This window comes from Anopheles moucheti, chromosome 3 (genome assembly GCF_943734755.1).
Source record: "Anopheles moucheti chromosome 3, idAnoMoucSN_F20_07, whole genome shotgun sequence".
NCBI classification, from domain to species: domain Eukaryota; kingdom Metazoa; phylum Arthropoda; class Insecta; order Diptera; family Culicidae; genus Anopheles; species Anopheles moucheti.
In genome coordinates this window covers 67,022,440-67,049,320 of record NC_069141.1, presented here as the reverse complement: position 1 = coordinate 67,049,320, position 26,881 = coordinate 67,022,440, and the positions used below count along the sequence as shown (strand labels likewise).

The 26,881-nt window shown below is 47.9% G+C and overlaps 1 protein-coding gene across 1 annotated transcript in view; it reads right to left on the bottom strand.

Annotated features, from left to right (window-relative positions):
* Window positions 1-23,227, bottom strand: part of LOC128305427 (transcriptional coactivator yorkie) — a 41,143-nt gene extending 17,916 nt beyond the window's left edge. The window contains exons 1-2 of the mRNA XM_053042863.1: window positions 23,098-23,227; window positions 20,971-22,611 (exon numbers count right to left, since the gene is read on the bottom strand). Of these exons, the coding sequence (XP_052898823.1) occupies window positions 20,971-21,770 (800 nt within the window). The 5' untranslated portion in view covers window positions 21,771-22,611; window positions 23,098-23,227. The remainder of the gene's footprint in view (window positions 1-20,970; window positions 22,612-23,097) is intronic.
* Between the last annotated feature and the right edge of the window lie 3,654 nt (window positions 23,228-26,881).

Here is a 26,881-nt window from a genome sequence, read left to right as displayed (position 1 = left end):
ATAATCACTCTGTGAGAGTGAGTTAAAGAATATTATCATTCTTTTGGGATTGTGAACACTCAAAAAATTTACTGGTATTAAAACATTTGTATATTAAAAATATTTAAAAACAATTTAATCACACCTACAGCACACCACAGAGTGATTAAAATCTAAAGAGTAATAAAACGATTTTACTCACTACTGAGTGAGTTCCTAATCGACACAGAGAGTGAGAGTGAGAGTATAAACGCAAAAGAGTGGTCAAAGGAGTCATAAAAACTCTTCGTGCGGAGTTATACTAATTGACTCTTTTGAAGGTTTCAACTCACTCACTCACTCTTACACATCTCCACACTGATCACCGGTGTTCCCGCACTAATTCCGACAGGCTGTACAGACACCCCGGATCACGCAGAATTCAATTAAATGAAGCGGCATTTCTTCCCCGAGCTTGACAACAACAACACCACGAAAAAAACAACCCCCTTTTTGCTTGGCGATGCAAGCGCAAAATTTGGGAGCGTGGTACCGAAACGGTGCGCCCGAGAATAGAATGGCGTAGGCGATGGGCCGTACAGGTTCGCAGTGTGATGGACGTGTAAAATTAAATACCTGCAGCAAACGAAACGCGCAAATCATTGCGAAGTGTGCAGAACAGAACCGGTTGGAACACATGCACAAACAGTGCAATTGTTGTGTTTTCTTGCTTTCTTTTCCTACCTTGCACAACATTGATTTTTGCGTTGCTTCCTGCTTTCCTGTAAGATTAATTGCAAACGAATCGAGAGCCGGCACACAACAAATTATGTACCGCGCATCGGGGGGTTCGAGTGTGCGCCGCTCGTCACCAGAACCAGAACGTCACCTATACGACGGGGAGGCGGGTTGATGATCAGGATTTTCCACAGCATCAACCCAACACGACGGGAAGGTGTTTATGCCGCGAAACGGCCAGCACAAATGCGCACTCTTTACCTTCTCTCTCAGTGTGTGTGTGTGTGTATACAAGGGGTTTCTAGTGCCTTGATTCAGTTTTAGATTTTCTCAACGAAACTCCAAAAATAGCACCACGCCACCCGAACGCGGCGCGTACACAACACCAGCTGCAAGATGCCGAGTGGATGGGGTGGGCTGGGCAATGGGTGCGCCCCAGGCCGTACCGGGAGCGTCGTTTCGCGGCGGACAGAAAAAAAAACCGACACCGCGTAAAAATACAGTACTAAAACAAAGATCCCAAACCAAACCGCTGTACGTTTGCGGTAATGTAGTCATAAAGCGGTGTGTTCCACACGAATCAGTACTGCTGGATGTTTTTGAGAGAAGACGCCAACTCAACTTGAATGATATTCCAAGCTTCAGTGTGCAGTGCGGATGTACTTTCGGCGCTGCGAGCTATATTTTCTTTATCTCCGCGATAGCTTGTTCTAGCTAATCCACGATATTGCCCACAACACTACCAAGAACGATGCCTATCTCAGCACCTTTGGATAATGGACCGTTTGGCCGCTGGCGAATTCAACAGTCTTGGGGTCACGCGACCCACATCAACCATACCCAAAGCTCACGCAGTTGGCAACCCACCATCCACAGAACGGATCCATTCCAAGTGGTCCAAATCTTACAGAGTGCTGCAGCTGCACGGGTTAGACACAAGATCCCGGGGTTACAAGCAGACAGGAGGGCGAAAAAAAAAGCCCACTGATTATGGTGTCCGCACCGTTGGAGGCGGCCCGTACCAACCGCAGTGTGGCGTTTATGATTATTTACCCTATTAATAAACAACAAGGGTGGGTGGGGGTTGCGATTTGCCAACTCGTACGCAAAACCAGCCAGACCCCGCCAAGGGGGAGATTCGGCTTTTGGACAGCGCCGCATTATGCATGCACATACGCTCGTCATACGGTTGTTACTCCGGGCTTGCGTTTTTGGGATGCTGTTGCAACACACAACACCCGGTCTCCGGTCTGCAGCCACATGAATCAGATTTAGTCGACCGTAGGATGCAGGACGCAGCCCGGTGACGTCCGGCAGTTGTTGTCGGATTATGTTTAACCCGGGCTACGGGGCTAATCGCTACGTCTGTTGTTCTGTGTTGCTGAGCGTCGTGGCCGTTTGCGGTTGCGCAAAACTCCCTCCCACCCCTGACTGGCTGGACGAAGCTGGATCCAAACAAGCAGAGAGAGAGAAGCAAACAACAGCAACAAAAAAACGTAGGCAAACATTATATTCTGCATCGCGTATATAAATATATAAATGCTTACGGATGCGTGGGCATTCCCGTCAACTTCTGTTTGCGCATAATCTCGCTCGGTGCCTAACGGCCTAACGATACGCTGTTTAGAAATAATTGTTGCAAAACTAATAAAACAGTCACCGACAGCACCAATGGGGCCTCCTTCTCGCTAGTGATGGGAAAGTTCCATTTTTTTAGCAAGGATCGAATTCTTTTCTTAAAGGAACGGAACGAATCTAGTAGGTGCGTTGAACCTACTTTGACGAGAAAATTAAAAAAATCCATTATTATATGGTGTTTAACCTATTCGTTACCATTTTTAAACATATAAGTATAATTCTTTTACAGTTTTTTGGAAGTAAATTTGTTAATATGAATTCCTCGCAACTATCAACGATAATTTTTTTATAACAGTTCTGAAAGCATCATTAAACAGAAGATGAAATTTAAACAAACATGCTAAAGCAGAAGAGGAATTAACGGTATGTCAAGATCGAGTAAGTTTTTATTTAAATGTTAAAAATAAAATGAATATTAAACGAACTAATCGCAACTACAACCTTTTTTTTACAACAACCATCCACTTATTTTCGACTGTGGTTATGTTTCGTAAGCGTATTTTGTTAAAGTTTCTTAAGCGATGATCTGATCTGATAATTTGGGTTTTAGAGAAAATCTTGAGCTAAATTTCGTAAAATTGCCCTTAAATCTTCCTTAATTTACCAACAAACTTCTCAACTGAGTAAATAAACAGTGCGTATTCTGACTGGGAGGTTTATCTCAACACTTAATGCACTCAAAAGTGCTAGAGGGTATTGAGTTTTAAGGGAATCTTCATCGCCCGTAGCCTGTGAAGATTTACAATCTGAACGACCTACGAGTAAGTCGAAACTCCATCAGCATCCGAAGATTCCACGTGAAGAAGACAGTAGTCATACATGAGAATGAAGTACAACATTATGCTAGATTCTGGAAAAAAATGTGTATCAATTCTGCAAAAGATCATTGAACAAACTTGGACATAATCTTGTTACTTTGAACGTTATTTACAACCCACCACAGCTTTGAGCAAGAGTATCAGAAGTGAACGTTACCGTGTATGATCTTCGCAAGACGAACAACCCATCTGGGTGCAAAAAAACCTGCTTTGTGAATGTTTATTCGAACCTAGATTCGAACTTAGTAGGTTCGCAACGAAATTCCCATCACTACCTCTTGCATTAACAACCCCTAGAGGGTCCTTAGCCGTGTGGCTGGTTTGCTGGAAGGTGCAGCAAACGCTAGCGAATGTTGTACAGTGTCAAACTGCCGATAGATAGACCCAGCTGTGTTAGCTCCCCTTCTGTGCGCCGCATAAAAGTACAACCGCAGCATGTTGCAGAACTCGAACTTCGTAGCCGGGCCTCGATGGATGCCAACGCTATCGCACGATCATTCCCATTGCAGTGCCGTGGTGTTCCACCGTCGAACCCGGACGAATTATTACGAAACCCAAACGTACTGTTGGCGTCGTTTACGTTTGCTTCAGTCACCAGCTGAGCGGATCTCTTGTATGCACCTCAACTGTTTGCAGAGCCGTACGATCAGTCTGATACATTGGCAGCTGAGGCTGCTGCATCAGCAAAACCTCTCTTAATCTTATGCAGCAATGCGTTGGCTTTTTTTGCATTTGCTCTGTTATTGCAAACAGAAGCCTTTGCTTCTGAAGGCTGCATACATTATAAAGCTTGCCGGGTCGATCCGGGAGGCTGTTGTCCCTGTGTCGCAAAGAATGCAAGCGAGGTCATGTCGTGATATGTAATGCGGTTGATGAATGGAATCATAAACATCCCGCGCAGTAATAACAGCGTGGACCCTTCTTTTTTTTCCCCCGGAGCGTACGGTCACATGCGAAAAAAAAGTCCGAGTGTCAAACGAAGAATTGTGAATGAGTTAGGAATTGTGCCAACAAATTGAAAACACAACCGAAACCCCTTCGAAACAGAACAATAAGTTACGACGCATCGCACATCGTAATGGCGGTGTCAGTGTTCACAGCTTTTCGAGTGGGTTCTGCCTTCACTCCTTTTCGTGCCGATTCTATCCCATTGACAAACTCCACAATTAAAATTGCTTTCCCCTCTTAAGTGTGTGTAAGGATGGCGCACTTGATTGCGGCAACTCGCTGTCTCTATGTTGATGGGCGATGGGAAGAGAAAGACGACAGAAGAGAAGTGATCCTTCCAGGAGATGCCTGCATCAAACGGCGCTGCCCTGTTCTGCTTTGGAAGGATCCGTACTTCTTCGTCATTCTTTTACCCACACGCAGGACGGAGAGTGACCGGGTCCCGATTGAAGATAAATGTCCCGTGCAGGAGTTTCGTTACGATTTCGATTTCAATTAGGTTTCCAGGAAGAGGCAAAAACACAAACCAAAGATGTGTTCGAAAAATTCCTCAGGTTGCTCAGGTTTTGAGGTTTTGTCTGTTTCTTTTGATTCGTCTCACACGCCGTGAAATCCCCGTTTGCTAAAACATCGACAACGGAAGGACGGTGTAAGGCCCTCAGCCGGCTGATGTTCCTTTGGGGTGTTTTGTGGGATTCGTGGGAATGGTTCCCGGAACCAACTCCCACCGAGTTGCATGGAACAGGTAACCGGGACGATGCCGCTCAAGGTAACGCAGGTACCCCGCCGTTGTCGTACCGTTTCAGGGTCATACTCTACCGATGCCGCATCCAGTTCTGGTTCGGTGCGCTTTACCGAAAGGATTAGCAGAGCACACGACGGTACCGGGCCGAGCGTGAACCACATTAACGGTCGACCGGCACCGACAGCTTTACGAGTTCGCTTTTATTCCCGTCTGTCGCAATATCGTTTTGCGCAAATCATAAACTTCATTTAGGGCGACATGTACAGGGACTCTACAGGGCAGCGTAACCGTGTGTTGGGCGTCAGACGGCTAAGCGCTTTTGGCGCTTGAGCGCCTGCCGGGATCATTAAGCAGTCCCGTGCTATAATTGGAATGTCCATGATCTCCATACCCGCAACGTACGTAACGCACCCCGTCTTAGACAGGTCCCGGTGTAGTGCCTCCGGGTCTCGGGGTGAATCAGGGGGGGGGGGGGGGAGGGGCCGGGACGACTTATGCGCAGGCGTACACTCGAGTGTGGCTGAAGTGTTTTGTTTTCGCCAAATGGTCGTCCGGCGCACTCCCTGCACGCCGCCACCAAATGTTGGTCCACTTGAAGTTCGGCTCTGAAGAAAAGCGCCATCTAGTAGTGACTTTTCCCGAAGAGGAGGCTGAAAACGCCACTGAGTTGTCGTCTACAATCGCGCGGTGCAGTCTGCAGTCGAGATTAGGCGCGTTCGTCTGCAAAATTTGGAACCATCGGCTGGTGACCATTGCAGTCGTCGTCAATTTCCCTGCGGGGCGAACGCGAACCACAACACTCGAAATGCGCGTTCCGCTTCGGTTGTGTGTGTGTGTGTGTGGCGGAGAAATAGCGTCGCGCGGGATGTTTAAAAATAATTTAAACACCCATCGGCAATGGCAACGACAATCCGCCACCCCGTTCCGGCGGGTGTATTCTGCCCACCCTCCCTCCCCCGGGGGCCTGATGGAACGGAACGGGACACACCGAAACAGAAATGGAACAAAATACGACCAAAAATCGGGAGGATGCTCCCCACACGCTCGTCTGGACGTCTGTAGAGCGGGTAACGAAGATGATCATCGGGGACGCAGAGCGTTGGCGCTACGGCGTTTGTCAGCTTCGAAGGCCAACTTTATTCCAAAAGCTGGTGGCGTCGGTGGCGGCAGGTCGGGAAGCGCGCGGGCTGTCGGACGTCATCAGTGACGAGCGTCGCGTACCGATCGAGCGCGCACGCGATCATCCATCTTTCCGTTTGGGGTTTGTGAGGAATTTTGTATCAAACCGATAACATTCTGTGTGCGGCTGAACGCTTAAGAACACTTTGAACTGTTTTAACAATTTGGCATGCCCATGGAACGTTAATGTCTTGGTGAGAAAGGAAATATACATTCTAACGCTCAGGAACTAGCTAATTAAATAATACCGGAAGAGTTGAATCGCGGCGATCTCCATAGGGCGTGCAGAATCATCCAACCGTTTCAAGCAGCCGCACATGTTTCCTTCTTTTATTCTCATTTGTGTTTGCTCAATAAACCGTGGGGGGACCCGTGTTTGTTGAAACTTTTGAAGGCGCCAACCAGCGCCAGTTGAATGACAAATTGTAAATAAAAATAAAAGTCACCAAAACGAAGCGGGGGCCGCCCGTTTCGGGGTTGGCCGTTTGCCATGGTTAGGGTTTATTCGTCTCCAACCACCCCTCCTCTCTTACACCCCTTCTTACCCTCTGCGGGGCTGAGCACAGTGTGCGGTTGTTTGTCCGCCGCCAGCTTGTAGGCGTAGGTGAGCAACAAAACAAAAGCGCTAAGCTGACAACAAATAAGCAAAAACGGTGCAACACGGTCGGGGCGTGCAGTTCTAGCGCAAGTGCATCGGGTCGTAGTACTTGCGGTTTGTTCGGTGAGTGCACCAGCACCACCATTAGGCTCGCGTGCCCGTGATGATGATGGGGCCATTTGCCAAATTGCAACCGACACACCTTTCCGGCGCCGCAAAGCCGCGTCTGAGTCGTGCGAACCAAACAAAACCAGCAGGAAGTTCCTGCCTGCGCCGGGGACGCTGTTGGTGCTCCTTTTTCGGGTGATCGCGAACCCGCGTAGACGCGGCACAATACGCACCACCAGGCACCCGGGACAGACGAGTTGACTAATGACCTACCAGAACGGGGACGGCGTGTAGCTCAGTGTAGTGCCTGGTTGCAGACGACGCAGCGGACGCAAATTTTGGCGAACGGCGAAACGGTTGGGTCCTTCGGTGGTGGTGGAGATTCGGCGGGTACGGGATGTCGGTCGGCGTGTCAGAAATAGAAATCTAATTTTTTGCGAAGCAAAAGCAAACCATCCCCCCTCCAAGTCGGCGACGCACTTCCTCGAGCGGTTGGGGAAAGGAAAGTCTTACGTGGAGGAGTGTTAAGCCTTGGACCAGTGTGTAGGCAGGATTTGGTGAAGAACCTGTGCCTAGAGGCATCCTTCTTCCTGCATGGCCAGGATCTCACGGGGGGATTGATCAGTGGCAAAGGGGGAAGAGGAGATTGGAGGAGTCTGACAGCGGGATTGGGAGAAACGGTGGTAGAAGAACCACTTATCAATCCTTGAAATAGCGGTCATTTTTCAACCGCAACCGCTTGTCGGACACTGCGAACACTCTTCTGCACACACACGCCATCGGTCGGACGGTGTGGGAGAGATGAGGGCAGTTGTATCTATCCGCCGCGGTTGTCGATAAATCTTCCGGGGTGCGCACAGCGCGCTAAAGTTGACATAATCATCAGCCGCCACCGGTCAACGGCCACCGTACGCGAGTGCTTTCGCCCATTCCGACCGGCATTCGAGAGTTTATTTCTCAAAATCCCCTTGTCCCTTATTCCCGCCCAAACCCCCCTCCCCCTGGTCAACCTATACCACAGCCCGGCCCTTGCACGTGTGTTTGGGGATCGGATCTTTGATTGAGATGGCCGATCATATTTCAAGTGGCACCGGATTCCGCTGCCAAACAACGTTAAACATCACACACACACCCTTCGGGCCAGGGCACCTCACATGGGGAGCACCGGTAGCGCCTATAGAGGTGGTTCAACAAAAAAAAGAGCAAATCAAATAGAATCACTGGGGCAAAACAACAAACAAAAAGTATAACATAACCCTTCAGCTTGTCAACGACGTTTTGTGAAACCCCTCGGCGGTCCCCGGGCTCGCGCTGGTGACAAAAGCGCGAAAATGTCCGCGCGAATCCGCAACGAAGTGGCACACACACGGGGGAAAAAAGTGGCACCCTCAACAAACCATAAAATACATGCACGGCGGCTGGCATTGGTTTGTTTTCGGTGGCGAATCGGTATTACACACCGACCGGATGAAAGTTAAATTTAATTGGAATTGCTCTTGAAACGCGCCGTGAAAGCTACCATAAATCTGACAACATGTACATCGGACCGATCCGTTCGAAAAATTAACGCCGGTGAGGTGGATTGGGGAGTAGGAGGGGTGAATTGGTTGCACGGGAAGTTATCTTCCTGGTTCCTGGCACCCGAACGGCGCCCGTTCTAAAGTGCCGTTCCTGCAGGGGGCGAAACACACAAGCCCGTGAACGATCGTCGCCCAGTGGACGCGAGCTCAGTGGTGTGTTCGGGTGGAAGATTTACACCGAACATATGTTTTATAGTTGATCAATATCGCACTGTTACGGGTGGTAAGGGTGGGTTTTTTTTCGCCCAAGAGTGGCACGCTATTACAACTAGAGATGTGCGCACTGAGCAAGAGTGAGTGAGTGAGTTGAAACCTTTCAGGGAGTGAATGAATATAACTCCGAACGAAGATTTTTTTTGACTCCTTTTTTACCATTCTTTTCCATTTATATTCTCACTCTCTGTGCCGGCTAGAAACTCACTCAGTAGTGAGTAGAAATTCTTGATCACTCTTTTTGGATAATCACTCTGTAGGAGTGAGTAAAAGAATATTATCATTTTCAGTCTAAAATGAATAACAAAACACGCACTCGCTTTTACTCTCTCTCTCTCTCTCTCTCTCTCTCTCTCTCTCTCTCTCTCTCTCTCTCTCTCTTGTACTCAATAAATACAATCTACCAAGAGAACAATCCGAAATCCCCTTACAATCCCAAAAGAGTGATAATATTCAGTAACTCACTCTTAAAGAGTGTATATAATCGAAAGAGAGTGATAAATCATTTCTACTCACTCCTGAGTGAGTTGCTAGTCGGCACAGAGAGTAAGAGTGAGTGTAAACTCAAAAGAGTGATAAAACATTAATGCAGTGTATATATTTTTTTATTTTGAATCTCTAAATAGTGAGTCAAAGTTTCCAATCCTTAAATCCACTCTTTGCCCCTGATTCAACTCACTGAAGAATGATTATTCCCATCTCTAATTTCAACACCTCCAAAGCCAACACTCGTCTAATGGGGGGGTTTGCAACTTGCCTACGCACCCAAAAATGATAGAACTGATCGACCAACTCGCCTTTTCGCGTAAGGGAAACTCCCATCAGCTTCCACGCGGTTGAGAAGCAAGAGCATCGTGCTAACGACCCACCGTGGGTTCGGTATCGCCAAGACTTCCGGTCTGCGGATCAGCGGATCCGTATCAAAGAGCGAAATAACACACATGCGCCACACATTTGGCTGCTGATGATACACAAACTCCGACACCTCCGAGTACGCACAGACATCCTCTCGGCCAGAGGGGGAACGCATCATAACATACAGCATGGAGGACACTTGGTTAGTTTGATGGAAAAATAGGTTAGAACGTCGGACTACGTCCCACACCCCCGACCGGAACCCGTGTCGATGTGTAGTTAAATTTAGAGAGTTTAGAGCGCCAAACACGCTGCTGGTGGTGGCGGTACGCCTTCGACGATTAATGCTTGCCCCACTGCGCGGCGCGTACCTGACGCCACACGCACAGACGAGCTCGAAAACGAAAACCGCGTTCGCCACATTTAGGGCCGTTTGGAAAAGAGACGTTAATCACGCGCCATGGAGTTGACCGCAGCTCCGTTACCAAATACCAAAAAAAAAACCCAAAAACCTCCCATGGGAACGCGCGGGTGTAGAACCCTACGAAAACGGTCGGTGTGTTACCGGCGCAAAACAGTAAACGCAACAAGCACGCCGTAACCGTACCACCCAGTCCCAGAGTGTGGTTTGATTTATTTTCACTCGGCACCATGCCGGCGCGACCCTTGCTTCTAGTAGTGCGCACCCGCAAGGATGATTCACCGCGCTGCCGGATGGGATGTATATACGCGCGGCGTTTTAGGCAGGCAACCACCACGGGTTCGATCGATGCCAAAATTTTGACGATCACCATCGCCGTTTCAAAACGTACAGGCGATCTAGCGAGCGTAGGACGACCCCAAGCGCTCGAAAAAAAACCGTGGTCAGTGTCTTGCTACCGACCCCACAACCCTGCACGGCCTGGTTTTCCACCCCGGCGGTTAGTTGGGCGACGATCGCGAGTGCGCAATTGCCAAAATTTGTGCCGCAACAACCCCGAAGGAAACGGAGACAGGACTACGAGTGGCAAAGTGGCACCCGTTACTCATTTTACTCAACACGTCTGCCAACGGTCGGTAGCGATCGTCTAAGAAGACGATCTGCAAGAGGACGCGCTTTCTGCTGCGTCTTTGCGACATGCTACCGGTTTGGACGTAAATGCTAAGTTACGAAGCGTCAGGTCAAGTCACGATTCGATGCGATAGCGCCGTGCGCGCGATCATAAACGCTTGCCGTGGAAAGGGAGAGTGGAGGGGTTTTGGACAATGAGGAGTTTTCGGTTCGTCCATTTTTAGTCATCGTACACAATGTGTTTTGATCGTTGCCATTTTCTTCAACCCGGCGGTGGGTAAAACGGAAAGGCACAAAACGGATCAGTATCCCCCCGAAACACAAAATTGGGTTGTCGCTGACTCATCGACATCGAGTGAGTGCCTCGCGACAGACCCGCAAACCGCAGCATCCGGTGCGATCTTTGACGTCATCCGGGGGGTACGGTTTAAGTGTGCAGGTGTTTATAGTGTGAAATATATGTATATTGCTTTATCGATTGTTCATCTTGTGGTAAGAGCAATTTTAATTTGCTCATTTGGCTAACGACACCATCGATGGAAGGATGCGCAATATTTCAGTGCTGCTTATGAAGGGCTTGTTGCGTTCTGTTACCTAGGTGACCCGATGGTATAGTGGTAGCGTTGCAGGCTTTTTACACGACAAGGCACGGTATGAAATCTCATCTAAACCCAAATATTCAGAAGGCGAAGGACTACTGTGATCAAAAATCTTTTCTTTTTCAAGTTGAAGAGGTAAATTGCATGTTAAGGTAAGAGAGTAGAAATACCCAAGTTAATGAATAAAAAGCAGGGGTCGTCCTTAGAATTGTGGTAGTTAACAAGCAAGTATATATATACATCAATGTTATTGAAAAGAGTTATTCTACTTTACTAAAAACAACCAAGTAAAGACATGCTGGGTAAGCTAATTTCCTATGTTTACTCTTTTACATGTATGACAACACTGACTTACAGAATTTTTTTTTGCTTTTCAGCACAGCAAGATGTATACAATTTTAATTTGCTACTTAACAGAAAGTCGATTAAAGCCCCAGGGTTTTTTTTTCGTTGTTGTAAACCCTCTGTTCACTGACAACTCATTTCGAGTGGTGGCAATTGTAACAACAAACGCTGCAACAGAACTACAGCACCCGGGAACGGCCAACATACAGACTTCCAACTCGCGTACACACTGTTGACGACAAGACAATCGCGCGCAGCAAACAACACTTGAAGCACCTGGGGGTGAGTGTGTGGTAAAGGGTGTCTTGCCTCGCGACATGATCACGTGTGCGAGCGCACAGCAACGCAGTTTTTTCCTAGCAAAACGCGTGTGTGCATTTTTATTTCTGTTTGTGCCCGCCATCATTGTTTCGCTTTTTTTTTGTTGTTTGTGTGTTGTTTCATCTTGCTTTTTCCTTTTCTCTGTCTCTCTCTTTTTAGCTGTTTTTTTTGACGTTGTTTGCCCACCATTTCTTACGCTGCGAGCGCATAGATAAACGCATCAATACGCGGTTTTTGCACCGGAAAGTTTCGTTACATTCGAGGCGATCCGTCTGCTGACGTTGGTAATATGAGTTCGGTAGCGCGATACTTCTAACGACCGGTTAACTGATTGGAGTTTTTCAGACACCTCCACCTCCAGCCCGCCATCGTCATCTTTTCATCCCCTAACGCTTTTCGCATACCTTCCGACCGCTTTCCAGTGCTGCAGAGTTTTGTGTTTCTTTTTGCAAACTTTTCGCATTTCCCGTCACCCATCCAACAAAGAACGATCATCATCGTTTGCATCGTTTTCGCACATCGTTTGCCGACGTCGACCATCGCCGTCGATATAAAATACCGATCAGCGTGCGGCAGGGCATGGAACGTAAGCGGGCTCGAAGAATGGTGCTTGGTGTAGGGTTTCGCGATCGGATGCATCCACACGGTGCGTCGCGCCAAACGACAAGACAAAACAATACCTAACACCACCACTCCGTCCACCCAACACACCCGGCGGCTGTTTACTCGATCGTTCATTGAACGATCAACGGCTGTTGGGTTGGGTGGTGGGAACCGACGCGCGGTACGAATTATGCTCGTCGCTCCGTCGAAGAAAAACCGGTGCGTCTATGCAAGCGCTTTGAGGAAAGAATTTTATCTGTCGCGCGAACCGCGTTCTCAAATACCATCCATCCCGGGGCCGGGTAGTTTCTCGTTCTCCTGTGTGCTCTTGTGCATTCGATTACTTATCACACTTTGACTTGCCGTTTCCCAAACGAACGGACGACTGTGATGGATTCTCACACATACGTGAAAACCCTGCATCAGGGTTGCATCAAATCGGTCGCTTGCGGGGAGATTTCTATATCGTTTGATTTGGGTTTGGTATCGAATGCAAAATGCGTACGTACGTGCGTCACTTCACACATCGTGTTCGTACATCCTTTTAGCTAATTTTCGCAAAAAAAAAACAACCAGACACAATGCAACAACAACAATAAAAAAACGGAACAAAACGTGATGTTCGGTGGCGGTTGGAGACAGCTAAACGGTCTAACGGATATCGGTGTGTGATTGTCGATGAATTTCAATTCGTTTGCATTGAAATCACATCGTTCACTGACACTGGCAAACAAAACCAAATAAAAAAAGCAGCAGAACACATGAAAACCACCTCGAAGAAGCGAATTTATAGAACGGTGAAATTGCAGGGAATTAAAATTTAAATTAATTTTATATTTAAGCCAATCCCGATCCCCCCCTACCTCTCGTCTCCGTGGGCCCGAAAATAGCATGGCTTTCGGTCTGTCTGTGGATCTGCGTGCGGTTGAGACGATGTTTTAATTTTTTTTTGTTTACTTCATTTTCACATTTCCCGTCCGTTACTTTTTCGCGGGCAACGAATTGGCGTTTCGCGCACGGTGGAGCTTCCTGTTCCACTCGCTCAAACCGACACTCCAAACGGGTGGTGTGATGAATTGCAAGCCGTTATGCGCCCGAAGATGAGCCCCAATGCGAGTGTTATGTGGTATGTGTGTGTGTCAAACTTCTTAATTTATATACGGCATTAGCCCACAGGTTTTCTGTGTTTTGGGAGAAAAAATACGTCCCCGTACGGATGAATGGGCATTGGAACATAGCAACGGGATGAAATGTTAACAGTAAGATTTAAGGGAAAAAATACCACATGTGCTAACACCGGTCACGATCATTCTGTCACAGCAGATGGGAAATTATAGAAAAAAAAACCGATCGTGCGTTTGGCATGAAACGTTGTGAGAAGGATTGAAACGAACCCGATCGAGACGATAAAGTCCAGTGCTTTACTAATAGACAACATTTTCACAATAGTAGTACCAGGGTAAGAGTTTAAATGAAACTATTGCAAACAGTTTCTCAATTCTTTTTTCCAACATTTTGCAAAATTTGAATTGACTATCTGCAAAACATAAATTAATAGTCTCAACAAACCCTGCATCATTTCATCTCAAAACCCTTTCTATCAAATAATACAGGGTTGTTTGAGTTGAAGTTAAGTTAATTGTAACCGCTGCCCAATCCGTTACATCTTGAAGTTAAATTATTTTGAAGGTTTGAAAGAGATTCTCTTACATACATAAAATAATTTCTACGCGATTTCAATCCACCAATTTCCAGTGATTTGTAGCATGATAAATCATCTTGCACAAGGTTGTTAAAGATGAAGAGATTCCTCTATTATCTCACAATGTTCTGTTTCAGCGAGCAAAGGAATTATGAAATGGTTCCACCTCAATTCAACAACGAATTAACCCCATTAACTTTGTTTTCCACCTTCTTCAGAACACTCCTGCATAACTCTGCATTAGCTGCTACTCCCATCGTCAAATCCCATCCAATGCAGAGATCCAACAGTTTGTCACACAATTTCCGTATTCCGTCCAAGTATCGCATGACGTAGGAAGAAATTCTGGCGTAATATCGTGGGCTGGTTGGCGTGATTGGGAGTATGATGGGTGAGAAAGACTATTTTTAGCCACATGTCAACATGCGCGTTGCCCAACGACAGGTGATCGTGAAAAACAAACCCCGTGTAGCCGAGCAGTGGCCCCGGCATGTATGGAAAAACACTCACACAACCCCCCGTCGCAATGGGAATGGGTTTCCCTTCTGCTTGGGAGCAGCAAACGAAAGATGTAGCTAATCGTATTGCTTCAGCGAGATTCATCCGATTTGCCCGAACAAAGTCTGGACCGAAAACTAACCAAATGCGCGGAAGATCATCGGCCAAAATTAAATTTTACTATCATTTTGATGAGATTCCGTTGCAGTGTGTATTGAAATTTGAATCCGTTGTTTTGAATTGGCTAGTGTGTGCAGTTGCTTTTATTACACTTTCCGATGGGGCATTTTATTTATTTTTTGTAATAAAATTAGTTTAAGCATTTCGCGGCAGGGAAAATGGTTCAGATTTCATGATTTTTCGCTTCATTAGTCCCGTCACCAATTAACGACTCAATATCAGTTTACGCGTAAGTCTAGCGCCATAAATCCATTGCTTTCGAGTGCTCGAAACCACTGTCCCTGCTAGCATTTAAGTCATATTCCCGTGGCGCAAATCGTTACGATGATGCATTTCACTCCTTTGCACCGGGTTTGGTTGATACTTCGCGGGTATATCATGTGGCGGTGTGAACACTGGGTGGTTTCGATGAATTCTTGAAATACTCCAAATCATACCGCGAGGCAAAATGTGAAAAATGCCGTCAAACTGGCGGCTGCCCAAGACCGTTTGTTTGTCACCAATAGCAACGAGATGATGATGGCGATTAAAGTGCTGTGTGTGTGTGTGTATGTACACTTTTATTTTGTTTTCGGGGAAATGAAATTTTTCTCGCGAAAATAATGAAAACAGAACCGTACGAGGTGTTCTAGGAAGCGCAGGGTGACTGATGGAAATATTTCAGTCGGACGCCGTCTGTTTACCGCCGCATCGCACCGTTCACGAGCTCCATAAAGTGTGCACTCAAGGAAAGGTAATCAAGCAATCAAAAGAAAAAGAAACAAATACCCCTCCCCCATTTTGTGGACACATGCAAATCATGTGGAATCGCAAATCCGAACGTATATGCCAATAAACCCTGCCCCAAAACAAACCATCTTCCCAGCGCGAAGATCCAACCATTCGGTTTGTTTCCAGAATCCTCAACGAAAAAACCGTCAGGTTTTTCCACACGTGCGAGTGGGGGAGTAGTAGTTGCAGAAAACATGCGAGTAAAGCAATAAAAGTGCCGCTTCGTGGTTTTGTTGCATTCCAATTCCGGTGGGAAACCCTGCACGAGGCAGGCTGAGGCTGACGAGATAACATTTTTTTAATTTTCAAAATGCTCTGCCACACTTGACACGGCGCAGTGGCAGTAAATTGTTCGAATTCCTGACATTTTTCCACCCACAACCCATTCCAATTTTCCAGGGGTGTGGGTAGAAGGGGGTAGAAGGGAAGAGGGTGGGAAATTAAAGTCGCGAGGTTTGTATTTTCTTTTTTTGTGTGTCCTGCCGGACATTTTGCCGGTTCTCTAGCATGCTTTGAAAACGATCCATCACGCGTCATATCTTTTCGGGACCATAATTTTCCCCCACCCCCAACCCAACCGGTGTGTAGATGTGGTCACAATTTCCTTCTAGCGGAAGCGGCCCAACAGTAAATTTGTTATACGTAAACGATGTTTTTTTTCTTTTCCCTGGTTGCTGGGTCTTGTTGTTTCTGTTCCCGCACAGAAGACTTAAATGCGGTGCCATAAAATGGCATGAATCGGCCACGAATTTATGGAATCATTGTGCCGATCTTGCACCACTTCCACCTGGGTATGGTTTGGTGATGGTTTATTTCGGTGGTTTGACGGTGTCCTTTGGCACCGTTCTTGCGATTATTTACGATCCTGTTTCGTGGGAATTTGTACAGCGCAACGGGTATATATATATGGGAGCACGAGAATGATTAGCTCTGGGTAAACAACAATTGGTCTTTATGACTCACGGAAGAGTGCTTCCGAAATGGGAGAGTAGACCCCCCGAGAAGACAGATGGTTTGGGCTTAGTTTCGTTCAACGTTTCCAGCGGGATGTGCGAAAAACCGCAGAACATAATTCACGGTTGGGCGGATGACGCACTTGTGTCAGGTGGTTTGACCACAAATTACCACTCCACCTCTGCTCCCTGGCAAGCAAACAAAACCGATCAATCGATCAATGCGATAAGCCGTATACGTTCACGCTCGGAGATACACTGTTCCCGGAGATACCTCAAGGAGTTTTGGGAGGGCAAAAGCCTACACCGGGAAAAGGTCTTTGGACCGGCTAGTACCCTAGCAAACCGAAACGATTGCACCGTGAGCGTGAAGTAGACGCGAAGCGTTGAAACTGCACCTGGCCTTTCCGACCATCCCAGTGCCACGCTCCAAGCCCGGCAAAGCTCATCCATCTTCCCTCAGCACGGTACGGTCATGAGTTTTATTTCCCATATAGACACCTCATTTCACGGTACATTCTTGCCGTATCCGGTTACACACATGTGGTCGCGCCCGTGTGGACTTTTGGAGAAGATGAAGGTACAGGCTAACGGCTAGCCGGTTAAGCTGGCGCAAGGGCAGTAATAATCGTTTCTGCTGATTCATTGCGCTTAAGAACTCGCTCCTATGAGTGCTTGAGGTCGGAAAATTTCTTCTTTGCGCGATTACTTGCCCATCCGCCCCTGGTACCGATCGGGCCGTTTCACTGTGGAACTTCACATTCCAAACCCCGGACGAATGTTGCTGAATGCGCAATGCTTGAGACACAGCAACCACCGTCCACTTTGAAGCTAAGGTCCACGGTCGGTAAACATACGTGCAAGATCCTCCCGCTGCCGTTGCCGTAGCGTTGCATACAAAGGGAGCTCTGTGTGTGCCACTTGACGCTGAGCTGCAACACAACAGCTCACCACCGTTAGTGGTGTTAATTATCTTGGGCTCGGGCAAGATTACGGCCAGAGCTACCTGAGAACCCCGAAGGGCGAGAATTTCTCTTCAAACGACTCGAAATGCTTTGCATATTCTTCTTCCATCTGCTCACAGTCTCACAGAGTTCCAGATATGTTGTTTACCTACAGTCTGAAGATTTACACAAAAGAACACAAAATACTGCATTCCGCATTGTACTAGCAGAAGTGGCAAATGTTTGTCCCCATTATTCTAGAGATGTACCTCAATGTCTAAGAAAACCTCACTTCTAATACAGCGACAGTGACGTCGTACAACCAGCACAAACAGGCTAATGAGCCGGCTAATGTTGTATTAATTAAAAATAATTGATGATGCCTGCGTGCGTAACATCTTCAATCTTCCCCATATGCCCGAACCGACATCAAACGGAACGATCATCAAAGGTGGTCTCAGACTTGGACGACCTCCCCTTTCTGCTTCTATCATATCGATATGGTTCGCGCAATCACAACTTGATTGATAGCGACTGGACTGTTTGTTTTCGGGTACGGAAAGCTAAACGCAAGGAAAAGACCCCCAACCTAACGCATGATGTAGGTTATGTTTCGTGACAATTGTTTTGGGGGGGTGCTTGGTCACGCACGCAGTGAGGAACGCTATCAAAAACTCCGTCACCTTGAGGAAGCACACACAAACACCACAGAAAACCCCGAACTGCAAGCAAATCTTATCTTATCAAGCTGGTGGACAGTAGGGTGTTTTTTTTTCTTTTGAGACCGATCACCGTACTTGTCTAGCAGATGGGAGATCCGGGCGGGTTACTCTATGGGTGGGAGAAACAGAAGAAAGACCCTCGGTGGGAAGTTGCCCCACAAAAAGGGCACAAATAATGATCCAGCAAAAAACAAAAAGCGCCAACCTGGACGACTCCGTAGTAGAAGTAGAGTAGATATTACAGCATCTTCTATTTCCGTCAACATGAGGTCACTGCCACGACTTAACTCGCAACACGCTACTAGCACCCTTCCGACGCAAAACACATACACACACACGATGGAAGATGAACACACGCGCGTCCGGCATAGATAGGAAGGAAGTTCCAGCCGGAGAAGTTCCTCAGCAGCTGGTCTGTCTCAGGCCAGGTTCTTTGCTGGCCACCGCGCGCCGCATGTGCGCGCCGCCAAATAGCGCCTGTGTCAAAAGAGCGCGATAACCATCAAACCCTGATGGTTGGGTGTGCTCTAGGGGTGGCCGGGATTGGAGGGAAAAACCGGCACCGCCGGAACGCCACCGATGTCCACTAGCTGGTGCAATGGAGTTAATATTTTTCAATTATGATTATTAGCAGAACCGGGTTGTACCGTTAGGGAGGGAGTGTTGTTGGGGGGTGGGGTTTGCATAAAAGGGAGCCATGCGTACCGAAAACTGCCCGAGCGGAGAATGGCAAGTCGATCGGCAAGGCGCTCCTGGGGGGACAATGCCGGATAACATGCGAGCGAACAAGGGAGCTAATCTGAGCAAAACACAGCAGCGAAGTTGTAGCAACTTCCTATATGTGTGTATATATATATATAACAGGCACGATCGGTCGATCGGTCGCTCGGGGCGAGATGGTAATAACCAACAATCTGTTTTGCATATACGGAGGTGTTCCTACGCCAATTAAGCTTTATTAGAGCGCAAGTTCTTTTCCATTCTTCCCACACACATACAGCACCGCGGTGCTGTTAAGAGGCCGCACGGTAGAGGTAAATGCTGCCGTGAAGTAAGTATTACAAAGATTTCCTTACCAACAGCGTAATGCAGCCCGCGGCAGTGTAGGAAAGAGATATATTAATATTTATCAACGCACATGAAGTTTGAAGGGTGTGTTGCAGTCGGCACCAGCAGACAGTGCGGACCCTTCGGCAGGCGGCTGAAGCATTAATTTAAATGCTAATTAAACTACGCCTCAGCAGGCCGGGTGTGAACTTTGACCAAGTCATCAATCGAAAACGGAGGGAGGGTTAACAGATACAGTTCGGAAGTGAAGCCTTGAGGGAAGGCTCGATAAGCGTGACGGTCAATGGCACCAGGGTGTGATTTAGAAATGACCTATCTTTATGATCTGCTGCAACCGAAGGGAGACAGTGGTGCTACACGTGCCACTTGCTCGTCCATTCTTTGAAGAGCTCTCACGATACAGCGAAACCCAACGTTGCCAAACACGTGAAGCCTACACGGGGACACACTCGGACTCGAGCCACCGAACACGTGAACGAACGTGAAGGTCCCCCAGGAGATTGCATATCGCTTAGACAGCGAACCCCGTGGAAAGGTTTGTGACAGGGCGAGACGCTTGTACCACGCTTGTTCCATCAAGCGAGATCCTTGTGTTTATTTTTTTTTTTGGCTATTGTTTCACAAACAAACAACCTTCACCGAAAACACAAAACAAAAAATCGAACCCATCCAAAACGAAGACATATTGGCGTTCTGCTTGGCGTGAACGGGTTTTAATTATGTTTCTACGCGATCTCGCGGTGCGACGCATGCGGCCATGTGTTCAAAGCGATGCAAGAACGATTCCGAAAGGATCGACACCGCCACAAGCGGGAGGGATTGGTGGAGGTTTTGTTGCAGTTCCGTTCGATTTGCTAGCGAACGGTGTGCGGTGGAGCGATCACCCGATCGATCGGTCGTTTGCAAGACGTGTGAAAACACTTGCCAACACACTTGGCGCACCGGTGCGTTCATGCTGGAACCCATCCAAATTATGGGCTTTTCCGGTTTGCGTGACTTCGCACTGGTTTTTTTGTTTTTTTTTTTGAGGGAATGCGAAAGGTTCCGTTGGGGCGGCAAAGGGGTAAGTTAACAAAGAACGGATTGAGCTGTCCAGCGGAGCGCTCGGTTACACGGGAAAGTGTCCATCCGTGGAGGAGGGTTTCTCTCACTTTGCACAGCAATACAATGCCCTTCAAGGGTTTTTGGACAGCTTGATGCTATAAATGTGCCTGTACTTGACACATTCGAGAGCGTGTACTGTTGGCAAACGGCAAACCCCAAACACCCGGCCATCTAAATCTCGATGTTTATAGCACGATTAAATGTATATTATCCAATCGGAAAGCGCAATGGTAACAACGTGTCGTGGAATAGCCACGCTGCAGATTGCAGCGCACCTAGCGGCAAACAGGTGTGTACTTTAGATAGCACTGAAGCACCCTAAAACGGTATCGTTGGTTGATTGTTTTACAATTAAAAATAACAGCCCTCTTCAGGTGAGGGTGTCAAGCTGTTTGTTCCTGTCATTGATCCCTAAAATTGATCCCGTGATTAAAGAGTGTGGCAGAGGTCTTTGCGTCTGCTATTGCGTCTCAAGATGTCCATGCTCACTAGAGTGGAGTGGGAAGGTTGTACAGCGAAGGCATTCGTCCGAGATGACCAAGACATGAAGATCCGATGAATTGTGACCTTCCATTGAAGCCTGCTAACTTCGTACATTGTCCGGTGCTACCGTACCGCATTCCAGCTGCCAACTTCAGTTGCAGTTCGTGCGGGAGAAGAAGCCACCCAAGTGTCTTCCTTTGAGACTGCCACTTGCGCGTTAAATGCGAACAGTACAAGCGATTACTTACTTGATGTAGTAGATGCGTCCGTCCTGTGTTTTGGCTTGTTCCCAGCCGGGCGGCAGTTCGCCAAAGTTGGCGTGCAGGTTTGACACGTCGTACGACCGACCCCGGCTGTGCAGATGCTGTATGGCCGCCTTCGAGAGTGCCGCCTGCTGCAGGACGGCCGCCCCGAGACTGCTGGCATCGTTCTGGGCGGCGGCAGCCGCTGCGGCCGCCGACTTGCTACCGCTGGCACCGGCACTGTTGCCCGCACCACCACCACTGTTGCCACCGCCGCCACCTCCACCGCCGGCCCCATTGCCACCGGCGGCGGCGGCCGCGGCAGCAGCGGCGGCGGCCGCCGCTACCACACCACCGCCCAGCCCGCCCAACCCGACCGGGATCTTCCCGAGCGAGGCCGGGCTGCTGTGGGCGCGGCTGTGATGAATTGGCAAACCGTTCGGACCGGTCGCGACACCGGTCACACCGCCGAGTATGGTCGTACCGGAGCCGAACGCCGAGTCGGCCGAGTTTTCGCGCGAGTGCGACACCGACGGGGACTTGGAGCCGGACGACGGTGGCATAAAGAACGACTCCGGCAGCTTGCGCATGCGGTACGGTATCTGTAGCGGGAGCTTATTGCTGAGCGTCTTGTCGAACAGCTCGTTCAGCTTATCGTTCGAATCTTTGTCGACCAGTATGATCAGGTTCTTCTTCTTGTTCGCACCGGTTGATTCGTTCTCGTCGCTGGCATTATTTGCTGCACCGGCGGCCACTGCAGCCGCTGCATTCCCGTTCCCACCGGCAGCACCACCGTTGAACGCCATGTTGTTTTGTTTGTTTTTTTTTCTCCTTTAATACGCACCTACGGGATATTCCCCGGTTTCTTCTAACAACACAATTTTCTATCTTCTTTCTGCCTCGCACACACACACACACACGCGCGCGCGCGATCGCGCCTGTGTTGAGGTAGGGAAGCGGGGTAGCGCTTAAGTCAGCAGTCAAAGCCCAACCCTTCAAAAGCCCAGCTTGATCTCGGGCTCGCGATTCAGGTTTTCACTGGGGGGTTTTTTATTTACGAGCGAGAGCGCACGATCGCCGCGAAGATCTCGTTCGCTCGTATGCACCACCGGTTTGGTTAGAATCTTGCTCACCAAGCACAGCTGCTAGGTACGGGGCGCGCCTTTTGGGGCCACTGTGTGTGAGTATTTGGTGCTGATGCTGGAGCTTGGAACGAGCCGCTACAAAGAGCGTGCTGAAAAAGGGGGTTCAAGTTTTCGCAGGCGCCCTTCGCGGAATGTTTTATTCACCCCTCGGGTTTTTTGTTGTTGTTGTTGCTTTATTTTCCGCGTATGATCACTTCTTGTTTTCAATTCTTTTTCCTTTTTTTCTGCACACTTTTCACGCACACACACACACCTACACACGCACACACACACTCCCACACCCGGTTGTATACAAACACACGCTAAGCTTGGCGTAGCACAATTTTCTTTGTATCCGTAGGGTTAATCACTTCACCGGAGCAATCTTGGCCCGCACCATTCACCTTATTCTTGGTGGACGCCAACACCTAGCACTCGTCTACCAGCGGTGGGTTTAACTTTTAAGCCCTGTACATGCAGCGCTACGTTTTCGTGCATGTGACGACGGTTTTGGGTCACTATTCTGCGAGATTAAAATAAAAATGAAATGTTGATTAGCTGGTGATTAGTGCGAGGAGATGTACAAGTTGCGTCTGCACTTCTATAAGTCAGAGCTTTATATTGTGCTCTGGATAGCGGGAAAGTGAACTTTGGAGTTGGTTTAGGCCAACGGTTCCGCGACAAACGGTTACGCTTCCTGTTGCACTCCGTATTGAGCAAACGTGTTTGTTCTTTCCCAACACACTCCCTCCACTCGGTTAGGTTCTGCTATCCACCACGCACGGGCGAAGAACTCGCTAAAACACACTGCGTAAAGTTCGTAGTGACACGTTTGCACTTAGCAGTTAAGGCGGTGTGCGCAGAAACCCCGACAGGAAGTTTCGCACGGTACGCAATAGACACACACGAGCAGATACACCTCAAACCGTTTCCGGGGTTAAGTTACCCCAAAAGCTAGCACTAAAAACCCAGCGTGTGGAAACGAGATTTGCCAGAAAAAAAAATAAACCTTTGGTGCGCGAATGCTGCTATCGATCGAAAACCAACTAAAAACACATCCACACAACACCGTTACGGAACCGTGCAACAACCCTTCGCGGATCCAGCCAGGCAAAGATGAGGAGTGATCTCGAGATCGGTACACTCTCAGGCTGCGTACCGCGAACGAATAAAATCTGCTCCCCGAAATGCTCAATCTTCGTTGGGTTTTTTTTTACTTCACTCGTTCAACCCGACTCGCTCTCTTGCTCACTCACGTTGATTCGCTCTCGGTAGTGCTGCGTACTCTACTTTTTCAACGCACGGTCATATCGCGTACTACTACTACTACTACTACCACTGACAGGGGTGCGAGAGGCGCCAAACAATACTACTACCATCGCTACACCACCGTGGTTGCCACAGGCAATCTGTGCTGTGCCGATGTTGGAGCTGGCTACGTAAACGCATTAATACGCTCCCTCCATTGCTTTTTCCACTCAAACAGAGCGAGAGAGAGAGAGAGAACGAGAGCGAGCGCACGCGAGAGGGATTCTATAATAGAGAGCGGATACATGTGTGCGTTTATTGCGCGAAATGCGTGCACTTGCAATGAAAGGGGTGGGTGGTTGTTACCCTCAAGCACAGTTAGAGGAGCGCCGTAGGGTGAGAGAGGGTGTTGGTATGATTTTCTACCACCCCATCACCACTACCACTAGTGGTAGTGAGTTCGTGCCACACACACGGTCGGGGTAGGGTTCGCGTTGACGTGAGATGTTTGTGTGCGTACGGGTACGATCGATCAACCACCAATGCAACCCTTTAAGTAAACGATACAAATACAACCCTTTCGGCACATCGGTGTAATCGGTTAGAATTGCGTCTCATCAGCGCAACACGTCAATCGTTTAATTTTTTTCCTGTTTTTGTTTCTTTCTCGCTCTCTCATTATCGCTCCGTCCCCTTCTCTCTCGCGCATAAAACAACCCCATTCACAACGCTGGATTTGCACGCATCACCAATATATTTCAACAAACCTAAAAAAACACTCAGCTAGAGATAGAGAGAGAAGAGTGTGTGTGTGTGTGTTTTTTTATGTATCCTACCAAGTGCACTTCGATGTGTAAACGTCATTCGCGCAAGCTGTGACGTTGATCATGCAGCTATACGAATGGGAAGATCATGTCCCAAACGATGACTGCAGGGTGGGAATGGAAGGGGTGCATGATTAATGGCGAATCAAACCCCAAGTTTCAATCCATTTCAGATCATTCTTTTCTTCATTTCTTCTCTTTTTGCTCTCTCTCTCTCTCTCTCTCTCTCACTCACTCACTATTAATTTCTCTCTTTCCCGCTTAACTCCTTCAATATCCTTCAGAGCGGCACCGTTTACTGATCATCATCATTTTTTTCGTTCACTTTTATCCCTCTATCAATTATTCTTTTTGTTTCCCCCCGTTTTAGGATTTAATCACACACTCCGTTCAGATTATGTTCACACATACACATACAGCGCTACGTCTCAACGCACACTTGTTCTATCATGGTTCTGTCTCGCCCGTTCGCAACGCATTCGCCAGCATACAAGATTTGTCTGATACAGAAATGTTTTTTTTTTTTTACTGACGATGTGGTTTCTTTTCTGACATTAGCTTTATTATGCTCTTTCCTTTCCACTTGCCACCTACACACACACACGCACACCCTTGGGTGATCGCGCGCGCGCACGCCGTTCACATCTCATCAGGTCACGAAGTCGCTACCGCAAACTCGCACTTGATCGACGCGTTGAGCAAAACAGGGGGCTGACGGTGGTCTTGCTTTGCGGGACCTTTAGGCGGTTAGGCACTAACGACTCTTGCGAGTCACAACAGCTTCTCCGACTCTTGCGTATTTTGACCACCTTCTCGTCGCGTTCGAACGTGCAAAACCCACACACAAACACACACACACGACCAATTACAACACATGTACGATCGCACCCCTTGTCGACGACTCTCCCAAACAAATCAAACAATCTTCCTGCACTAAATGTTACACTCGTTGTATATGTTGTTTGGGTACCATAACCACAGTTGAAAGTAATATTTACAATTAAATAGACTTCTTTTAAACAAAATCGTAGATCACCAAACAACAGTCTTCTATGTTCGTTCGCACGGGACAAATCGTTGCCCAACCATCATCATCCTCGGCCGAAACGTGCAACACGAATGTGACCCTAAAGAAGGTGAAATGCCAGAACCTACAGGTCTACGGCACTGTATCGTCCGCTTTTGGGGAGATTCTTGTCCCTTTCTGGCAACCCCCGAGGGTTTTTTTTTTGGTTGGGACTTACGCACCTTTTGCAGATCACACATCACAACACTTGCTTGCTTATATGTTCGCTGTCTCGCTTCCGACTCCGGGGTGAAACGGTACGGTGACCGATCTTTCACTCCGTCTTCGTTTCATTCAACCGCTGCTCCTTGCGTGCTCCTTCGATCGGTTCTTCTTCTGCGTGATTTTCTGTCACTGTTTCATGCGGTTCGACTTTTTGACTGCCTTGTTGACGTGGTTGTGTTTGTTTGTTTCTTTTTTCTTGCTGGAGTTTTATTGATTTCGTCAGCATGCATTCGCTTGCAACAGAATGCAACCCCACGGCACTGGGTGTTTTTTCAACCCGAATAGCGATACATGCTGTTGTTAATCATTAGAGTTTATCATCGAAATTATGTTGACCAATAATAAAAAACAATCACTTGATTTGTTCTGCTTTCTTCGCTATAGTTCCATTCCCAGCAACGTAGAAAAACACGGCAACGAATATGATTCTCACACAGCAGAAACACCACTTCAGACGCCAGCGACCACACGAACACGAATGAAAACGCACAAAGATGGCTTTGGCGAGTGGAAAAGATCCAATCCCAGCATCCCACCCTACCCACCCGGGGTCGTATGCGCCACACAGGCGTTGACTCTCCTCTCAATGGTTCCAGATTCGTGCAGCAGCAATATTCTTCTCCGTCGCGATATGATCTGCTTTTTTGGAAATAAAATCTTACTAACTCTCTTTTTGTGATCATCCACCAAATAAGTTCCAGAACCTCCTGGGAAAGTTTCACATCCGTTTGGACAAAGATCGTTTGGAGGACACTTGATCAACAACCGGGTTCCTTCGAGACAGCACGGCGTACGCAATCGAACATGCTGCGAAGGCTTTCGGAACACGAGTGACGGGATGCCATGGGGTCCGTGAGCCATTTTCTTCGTCACCCCTGTGAATGAGTGCCCACCCACAGCTCAGTGGAAGCTCAGCTTTTACCAGAACACAGTTTTCATTAGGCGAACCTGTTGCATGCGCGATGTTGCGCATGTGAGGTTTTGGTGTTTTAATGCTAACGGAAGGGCACGTAAGGATGCGGGAGGGCTCCTGTTGACAAGGCGCGCACTGTAACTTGTTCCTGGTGTGCCTCTGTGTGCATTTCAACCATACACAAATGACCCTGTGATTCAGGCTGTTCGTGGAAGGTTACGGGGATGAAGAAAACCCATGAAATGTAAGCTTGCTTTCTTATTTCTATGCGCGCCATTCTTCCCTGCACACAGGTGCGACAGTGATTAAGCAGGGTTTTCCTTCCTTTTTTTATGTCAAGATCTTTTTCTCTCTTTCTTTCTTTTCATTGTGCTCTTTTACTTTATGCTAAGCACATTGCTATGCTAGTCTCGTCAGTGTGTTGTTTGCCTATATGTTGCTTTACCGTCTTATGTATTCTGCATCATAAAATACTAGAAATATTATTTCACTTTAGTAAACATCGATAAGGATAAGT